The sequence below is a fragment of the Vespula pensylvanica genome, chromosome 2, assembly GCF_014466175.1.
Source record: "Vespula pensylvanica isolate Volc-1 chromosome 2, ASM1446617v1, whole genome shotgun sequence".
Lineage (NCBI taxonomy): Eukaryota > Metazoa > Arthropoda > Insecta > Hymenoptera > Vespidae > Vespula > Vespula pensylvanica.
The window spans coordinates 14,371,508-14,380,369 of NC_057686.1; the positions used below are offsets into that span (position 1 = coordinate 14,371,508).

At 33.1% G+C, this 8,862-nt stretch overlaps 2 protein-coding genes and 1 long non-coding RNA gene across 5 annotated transcripts in view; 1 reads left to right on the forward strand and 2 right to left on the reverse strand.

Moving 5' to 3' along the window:
• Nucleotides 1-870: 870 nt before the first annotated feature.
• On the reverse strand, nt 871-3,781 carry LOC122637689 (lipid storage droplets surface-binding protein 2-like). Its single transcript, XM_043829996.1, has 4 exons — nt 3,664-3,781; nt 2,219-2,552; nt 1,830-2,076; nt 871-1,698 (listed from the first exon to the last, which is right to left on the reverse strand). The coding sequence occupies exons 2-4, from the start codon at nt 2,528-2,530 to the stop codon at nt 1,412-1,414; spliced, it is 846 nt and encodes a 281-aa protein (XP_043685931.1). The 5' UTR covers nt 2,531-2,552; nt 3,664-3,781; the 3' UTR covers nt 871-1,411.
• Nucleotides 3,782-3,923: 142 nt separating this feature from the next.
• Nucleotides 3,924-8,862, reverse strand: part of LOC122637688 (lipid storage droplets surface-binding protein 1-like) — a 6,044-nt gene continuing 1,105 nt past the window's right edge. For 2 of the 3 annotated variants that reach the window (XM_043829994.1, XM_043829993.1), the window contains exons 2-8: nt 7,763-7,903; nt 7,313-7,498; nt 7,026-7,215; nt 6,610-6,779; nt 6,274-6,531; nt 5,691-5,799; nt 3,924-4,931 (exon numbers count right to left, since the gene is read on the reverse strand). In XM_043829994.1, the coding sequence (XP_043685929.1) occupies nt 4,453-4,931; nt 5,691-5,799; nt 6,274-6,531; nt 6,610-6,779; nt 7,026-7,215; nt 7,313-7,498; nt 7,763-7,891 (1,521 nt within the window). In that variant the 5' untranslated portion in view covers nt 7,892-7,903 and the 3' untranslated portion in view covers nt 3,924-4,452. The remainder of the gene's footprint in view (nt 4,932-5,690; nt 5,800-6,273; nt 6,532-6,609; nt 6,780-7,025; nt 7,216-7,312; nt 7,499-7,762; nt 7,904-8,862) is intronic. The other variant, XM_043829995.1, reaches the window with a different exon arrangement.
• LOC122637690 lies at nt 4,818-6,820 on the forward strand. Its single transcript, XR_006329287.1, has 2 exons — nt 4,818-4,957; nt 5,251-6,820. It is a non-coding gene; the product is annotated as an uncharacterized LOC122637690 (long non-coding RNA).

An 8,862-nucleotide genomic window follows, 5' to 3' on the forward strand; every position in this document is an offset into this window, starting at 1 on the left:
AACACCAATAAGCGACGAGGAAATAAAAACGATGTAGACTTGATGAACACCGGTGGGAAGGTGAAGTGACAAGATTGAATGCAGCGCCATCTTAAACACCGTATCGATCGACAGAAGCACCCTTACTTTTACTTTTTTTTTTATTTCTTTCTTCGTACGTTAATTTTGACGTACTATTCTAAATTGAAAGTATCATAGATCGTGAACGACGTATAAATGTTTACATAAAGACAATAATAATTAAAAATATCAAATTCTTAATTTTTGCATACGAACTTTCAAAAAATTAGCGACCTCAAGTTTTTTACATTTAATAAAGAAAAAAAAAAAAGGAAAATAAATTTAATTACAATTAAATTTAAATTAAAGGAGATAAAAAGAATATATTTCTGGTGGTACGATGAATCCGTAGGTACGGCCCTGTTCTTCCTTAATCTGCGCAGTATAAAAGTACATCTTGTTGATTTCATGACGTGGAGGTTAAAACGTTGGCACTTGTTGCTAGCGAATTACGTGTTGATTCGTAATAGATGGTACGTTAAATTGTACTATGCTCTCACGATAAATCACATTGCGAATCAAATTTAGCGGGAAAATATGAGTCACGATGAAATGCAAGTCTAGTATATAGTTGCGTTATATTTTTGAATTATTGACGTTGAACCATTATAGATTACTATATAAATCGATTTGAAAATTCGATAGAAATATGACAAAAATCAATGTATATAGATATAAAAAGTGTTTTTATTTGTGCTGTTATATATATATATATATATATATATATATATATATGAATTATTGCTATTGTTGTTATTATATTTATATTTCTCTTAATCTTATTTAATAATATTATTTCAGAAATGCAGATTTTTTTTTTTTAAACGTATTTAATAAAGAAGATGGTTTTATGAATAATCTGATTGATATATCTAAGATAACGAAAATCAATAACACAGGGAAGTCTGACAGACTTAGCGTTGTCATTCGAATGTAATGTTCAAAGGTTGAAACGTTTCTCTTCGACTTATCTCTGTTTATGATTTACATATATAGATTTGGAACCTGTCTATTATCCTCATTTTAATATCGCAAATTGAACACACACGACACATATAGATTAATGCGTTGGACTTTGGACTAGAAATTTGAAGTACATCACGGAAAAATTTGAAATGCGGACGACAATATGATATAAGCAGAAATTTCAAGATCGTTTTTCGAGAGTAAGATTTGTATTAATCGATTTATATTTTCCCCCCTTTTCTTTTTTCTTTTTTTCTTACGAACAATATTTTTACTTTTCCGAGAGAAATACATTTGGTTAAATGATATTAATTATATAATCAAAATATAATGAATCATGATAAAAAATGCTTATAAAGATAAAAAAAATGTAAATTATTACAAATTATTTCGAATTTGAATTCTGGTTATTCGACGTTTGTTTGTTGACGGTCTCGCATTTATGAGGACTGGTTAATTCGATCACTTTTTCATTGATCGCATGTATGTATTGTGTAAGTTGTAAAAATTCCAGGAGAAAAGCGATATATCTTCTTAGGTTGTCCTTGCTAAGGGTTTTTGTACGATGAAACATATTTATATAGACACGTCGAGCTGCTTTATTAGATAAGCGGCCAACGGTTTGCAAACTATGAAGAAGTTTGTCCTCTTCTTCCGTCTTCATCGTAGAATCTGTTAAGTGAAAGTCCATGTTATTTTTATTGCTTATCGCTTTCAACTTTTCTCCTTAGCTATTTCCTATTTTTTTTTTTTTTTTACATCGTATTTATTTCATTATTACTTTCTCGTTTACGATTACTTACCAGTTTGATCTTCCTCTCCAATAGCAGGAAAATATACGTCTATCAAATTGTCCACGACTATTGCGGTATTGTCCAAACCTTTCACAGCTGCTGTACCGTAATGAGTTTCCAAAATTTGATTCGCTTTGTTCCAGCTGAGATCTCTCAGATTTGTAGCCTGTTCTATCAAAGTTCCGTTCACATGATAAATCGTGGAAACTGCTGGTTGAACTTTTTTTACGGCTAGGCCGTAGGCATTCGCTAAAATCTAAAGTAGAAAAGGAAACAAAAAAATAAGGATAGTTTCGAAGGAGAGAATATTTTTTTTCGATGGGAGAGAAAAAAATACGTTTGCTTTATATGTAAGTTCTTCCTGTTGCATTCTCACGAAGCAAGATCGATTTACCTACCTGCTCGGGTTTCTCCTTCACCAATGGTACTCTTTCTTCGATTTTGTCGAGACCGAGACAGAGCGTGTGGTCGACAAAATGAATAGGATTCTCGAGTTTCTTAGCTAGGGGAGCCGCTATGGGTACAGCTTGTCTGGTAGCACTCTCGAAAGAACTTTCAGCCGTGGTTAGAGCCCAATGTACTAACCAATGGGAATCTTTTAACTTACTATAAGTTTCTACCGATTTGGTTAAAGCCATTTCAATCATTGGAAGCTCGAGAACACGATGGAAAACTTCGAAATGAGGTAGTTGAGCAGCTTCCGTAGCCATTTTTATTTCGATGAAAAATTTCCTGAGGATATTATTCACATAAATTGATTTGGTATAATCATTTGATAATGATAAAACCTAGAATCTGTCTATAAATATTCCTATATCTTATTCTTTGTCTTTGATCTTATCGTCTGATACAATTCATGTTTTGACAACATTGAATGTAATACTACATTTTAATTCTACAGATAACTATATATAATAATAACAATCCTCGAGATTATTATGTATGAGATATTTATATTTCTCAAGTACGTTTTCTGGATCTGTGTAGGATATGTATATATTTTTTTTATATATATACATGTACAATCAAAATTCAAACGTAACGTTTAGAAAGTAATTTCATTTTTCTTATGTCTTTCTACGAAAATATAATGCAAAATCAAAGTCAGACATGTTTTCCGTTGCGACAAACGTTGATGAGGTCAACGGAATGAAATTCCGTGTATCGTTTGCTGGAGATACGTGAACGCGATGCTTCTTCCTACTTTCTCGAACGAAAACGACCCTCCTATAATAGATAAAAGCGTCTCGCGATAGTCTAGAAATATCTCTCTAGCGAGCGTTGGTGCATTTTAAATGAAAAAACTTAGTTATTCACAGCGATATTACCAAGTTAAAGTCTTTTACAATACATTTAAATAAATTTAGAAAAATAATAATTTAAATATGAAATAAGCATGTTTGTTGATTCTCATATGAAAATAGGTATATAACTTAAATGTAAATTTTTAAACATCAATATATAACAAATACATATATATATATATATATATATATATATATAATAAAATATATGAATATATATTCTGTGTGTGTGTATATATTAGATCGTTACGTATGAAATGCCCGATTTTATAATATGAATATAATATGGAAAATTAGATGTTTCATACGTAACAACCTAATATGATCACATATGAAGGTAAACAGACAGATAATATATATATATATATATATATATATATATATATACTTACAAAATAATTACAATTATAATTATAAATAGACTTATATTAAAATTAGAATACACCTATGTTCTTTTCGCTTAAACAATAAAGGTTCTAGAATTCGACGATGGTGAAGTAGAAAAATAAGAAGAATCGTTAAATAAATGTTATACTTACGTATTCGAAAGTCCTCTTGAACTTCAAAGGTTACGTGAGTTTACAAGAATACCGAACGAAAGTACGTCCTACCCTCGTAGTGGGTGACGCGCGTCTGGCATCGTACACCTTCCACGAGCTCGTAAGGTATCGTATCGCGCATGCGCGATATACACGGCGGCTTTCATTTCATTCGCGCGCAGAGAATTTTCAATCTCGTTTTGTACAAACGTTTATATATTCTAAACAGTTGTTAACAAATTTTTCAATAACGATTCGTATACTTTATAGATACATTTATTTTTCACCAATAGTAATAACATCGAATTACATTAGAACCAATACAGGTAATTAGACGTCCGACGCTTATATTTACGATTATTGTTAGAAACGGTGAAATTGATGATCTTTCCTCGTTAGCATATTCAACGCGCTTAAACTCTTAATTGTAATATCCCGAATCATTATACAATACGTAGATATATGCATATGAAAAGAAGAAGAAAAATCAAAAAAATATTTAGACGAAAAGAAAATGAAAGAGAAAAGAAAAATAAAGTGCGTGCGTTATTATGATAATACATATCTTATTCCCTCTGTTTCTCTCTCTCTCTCTCTCTCTCTCTCTCTCTCTCTCTTTGTTTCTATCTCATTCTCTTTAAACGTTATAGACATGTACTTTTATCATAAGAAAGGAGTTAGTAAACATGATGGGTTGTATCTTGGAAATTTTCTCGTATAAGTAAAACCAATATTTTTGTTTTCCTTCTTCTTCTTGTTCTTCCCTCATTCCTTTATACACATTGTCGATTAAGAACGTTTGCCGGTTACACGACGACGCGAAGAAGAAGAAGAAGAAGGTGACAATGATGTCGACGTTGTTGATGGTGATGACGATGACGATGACGATGATGATGATGAAGAAACAGCTCTAGAAGCCGTAACATTTCTATGTGCCGTTGACCTTGGCGCGTAATCGAGAAGCTTTCCATCGGAAGGGGAAAGAAACCCACCCGAGACAGTTTCCAGGCTTTGCTTCGTTACTCGATACCGTTTATCGGTGGGTCGGGAATCATCTGTGTGTGGTTGTTGTGGTTCTGCTGAAGATCCTGCATTCGGCGCGACATCTTTAACGACGCTGTTGTCATCATTGCAGTTTCGGTGCCTGTTGTCGTTGTTGTATTTTCCGTCCCTGTCTTTGTTCCCGTCGAGTTCACCAACGCCGTCGTTGTTGTAGTCGGCGTGTCCCGTATACTGGGAGGATCGGCGAGTATTGCTGCTAATTGTTCCTAAAGAAAAATCGCTCGCAGAATAAGTGAGTTGATTTTTTTCAAAATAAATTCGATCTAATCGTTTAATAAGAAAGTATCGTCCTCTAATTATTTTTCTTCGTTTAATTCACTTAAATGAAAAAACTTGAAATATCTTTGTTGCTTTTGGATGATATAAAAAAAAAATAGGAAGAAAAAGAATTGTTACGCGTTAATTGTTGCTTGTTAGATTAATGAATGAGTTACGAGGCGATCGAAATTTTAAAAAGAAAGTTATCATCGTCACGGCACGTTTTCTTTTTTTTCTGTTTTATTTATTTCTTTTCCTTTTTTTCAGAGTTAACGAGTTGAGATGGGAAAGATTGCAACAGGGTTTTACCTTTCGATTCTTTATTTCAATGAAAAGAAAAAAGAAAAAAAAAAAGACAAAAAGAAGAACTATATATAACGTTAACAAAAACAGCGATATTATCTATATATTAAGTATAATAAATCTCGTTGAAATATTAAAAGAATAAAAAAAAAAGTTAAAACAAATGTCGTTGAAAGAACCGTGCCGATAATTCTCTTCTTTTTTTTACTCGTTCGGTATCTTCGGTTTCTAGAGGGTGAACAAGGATGAAAAAAAAAGAAGAGGAAGGAAAAAGGGAAAAGAAGAGGTAAAATAAGATCATTCCAAGGATTCATGCGAGCAACGACGGACTGTCCTCGTGCAAAGACGTCGTCGAGCCCGTCGTCGTCCTCGTCTTCGTCGCCGACGTCGGACCGAGTACTTACGCACCAGCAACCTACTCGTGTTCGTTCCGAGTTTCCGTACCACAGAACGGATCGTCACGGACATCTGCTTCGTCTTCGCTGTCTCTCCCTTTTCGATTATAGATACCGCCTACGCATCAAAATCAAATCCTTTGCCAATTCTCTATCTCATTTTGTAATTGTCAATTCATCGTTATCTTTTTTTTTTATTTTTCTATTGTCTTAAGAAGAACCGAGTCGATAGGAGTAAGATATTGTGTTATATAATATTAAAATTATATGTGCATGTATCTATTATTATTCATTAGGGTGGTTCCAAGTAGATTTGAATCTCTTTTCTTTTTTAGAAAAAAAAAAAAAGGAAATATTCCATTAATTTAACCAAGATTCATTAATACAAATCAGAATCGTAATCCATATTATATATTGTCGCTTCGAAATTCTGTTCTATGTTGTAATTATTATGCATCGCAGAAGTGATATAATATTTGATACGGTAGAGACCGTAATCGACGATGAAGAAAGGAAAGAAAAGAGAGCTCAGATCGACCTCGAACCATTTTCGAAATCGGCCAAATTCGGATCTAAGATTCGGAGATTCGACCTTCAAAGTGGCATCCGTTAGCGTCAGTAAACGGCGGGAAATCCTGATGAGAAGTTTGCCAATCCATCGTGGGGTTTTAGCGGCTAGAGATGTTGCACCATTCACGAGATGAACTATGCGTCTTGCTGATTCTCTTGTCAATAGGACGAGCAATTGTTCCAAGGTTGCTGGACGTGCTTGATTCTCAGGTTCGGGTAAGCTCAATATGTTCCATAATTCTTTAGCTTTCTGCAAAGCTAATTTTGGATCCGTTGCAAGCTAACAAAGAGACGAAATTATTTATAATTTAATGAAAGTTGCAATTTTTGATATTATAAAGAGAAACCAAGAACTTACCAATTCTATTACATAGAAAAACACGTGAATGCATTCAGTGCCTTGTTCTTTGAGAGCACGAGCCTCAGCCAATGTACGACGTGTCAATCTCCTTTGTAATTTTATTGAAAATCTTGCACCGTGCTTAATCGTACGAGTCGTCTTGCTGACAGGTTCGTTCATATCAACTTCTGTTAGATAAAAACATAAAAAATAAAAAAATAAAAAGAATTAAATTTAAATATCGCACATAAACTTTAACTTTCGAATTTGAATCATTAATCTTTTGTATTTTTTTGTTATTCCAATAATAACTCTATATTAAATTCATATACAAATAAATATCGTTTCATCGCGCAATAGAAAATATATCGAATGAAAGTATATTGATCTAAATCGATAAGATTTTAAATAATACGTATAGAAAGAAATGATACCATCAACTATTTTATCAGCTGGATCAGGTAAATATCGATCAACGTATCGATCTGCAACAGTGAGAGCACCATCCAATGTGTCCACTGCAACGCTAGCAGCGTGACTCCCAATTTGCTTCACGCTACCAGCACGCATCAGAACCGGTCTTAAAATTTTATTTGCTACGTATTCTCGAGTGTTCCAATACATCTATATGTCAAAAAATAAATAAAAAGAAGAAAATAATATTAATATCATTAGATTGTAAAATGATCACGAATCTTAAAAAATATCGATAATTGATCACCTGTTGAGGAGGGATATGTACCGCCGGTACTCTGTGCTCAACAATATCGATCCCTTTACAAAGTAATTGATCGATCGTCATGATTGGTCCATTAAAAGTGTAAATCGCTGGTTTAGCCGAAGCTGCTGCCAATGCCAAAGATTGTTCCGCTGCATCGAGACTCCAATTCATCAGATAATTCGAACTCTAAATACAATTTTTTTTTTTTTCATACGTTTAATTTACAATTAGGAGAATATTTATTAAAGAAAACAAAAAGAAACGCTTACTAATGATTACAAAAACGAGTCAAAATTATTAAAAAGTTGCTATGCGATCGTTTAATATCATTTTAATAATAAAGAAAGATTAATTATCTATATACAAACACTTTCGTAATCATCAATTGCTCAAAATTCTTCAAAGATGACGTAATTGTCAATCAAAGGAAAAAAGATAATTCGATGGTACCTTTATTCTTTTGTAAACATGTCCAGCAATGTGTATGCTACTTTCGACGATTGGCAAACTCGATAGTTTCATTATCGATTCAAATTGCGGCAGATCCGAATGGACCCGTTTCGCATTGGTTCGTGCCATCTGTGATCGTCGCTAAAAAAAAACAAAAAACAAAGAAAAAACCAAAGTATGTTTTTGTAAAAGAAAATGTTCTACTTTGGATGATATATACTTCATGCGTGTGTAGATACATATGTATAAAATTTGAACAATCTCATGTTAAGAAATGTCGTCTGAAAAGAACGAGAGAAACAAAGAGAAAGAGAAAGAAGAACAAATAGAAATGACGTCGTATGACGAAGAGCAATGACATTTCTCTTTTCTGTCTTATCGATCAGTAACATCGTTGCTACTGCGATCCATGACTATCGTGAAAGTCGAATGAGACGAAAGACGGGGTGCATCGATTTTTTTGACAATTTTTTGTCTATATGCGAAATTTTTATTTAATTATCATAAGAGGGAGAGAAAGAGAGAGTGAGAGAGAGAGAGAGAGAGAGAGAGAAATAAGAAGACTGTCTCGTGATTAAGTCATGATCGAAAGACCCGAGCTCCTTATCGGATTTATCCAAGATCATCGAAATCATTTTAACCTTTTGTAAAATATGGCGATGACGATTTCCCGTTTTAACGAAAACTTTTGTATAATAATATTGTATTGTGATATATGTACATTTTTATCTTTCACTTTTTTACGAATTTACATGATCGTAAGTTTGATATAAAAAGAATCTTGTTTTATTCGTTCGATCCATCTTTTCTCTTTTCATATATTAATTTCTACAGGTAAAAAAAGAATGAAAGAAAGAAGGAATATTGAAAGGATTGCGTATAGAAATGAGCGCCACTTTAATTTACGATTAAGTTAGCATCACTTCGCCGGATACGCAAGCGCGAGAAAGTAATAATAACGCGAAACAGATAACAGGGGAAAGTGAGAACGAACGAGAAAGTAATTAAGAATAAGACGGACAAGATAATATGAAAGAAAACAAGAGATGAAGAGAGAGAGAGAGAAAGAGAGAGAGAGAGAGAGAGAGAGAGAGAGAGAG

Coding starts and splice junctions, on each gene's coding strand:
- LOC122637689 (XM_043829996.1), bottom strand. CDS start 2,530: ATGGCTACGGAAGCTGCTCAACTACCTCATTTCGAAGTTTTCCATCGT. Junction 2,077..2,218: donor TGAAGGAGAAACCCGAGCAG/GTAGGTAAATCG, acceptor TTTCTACTTTAG/ATTTTAGCGAATGCCTACGG. Junction 1,699..1,829: donor TGGAGAGGAAGATCAAACTG/GTAAGTAATCGT, acceptor TTCACTTAACAG/ATTCTACGATGAAGACGGAA.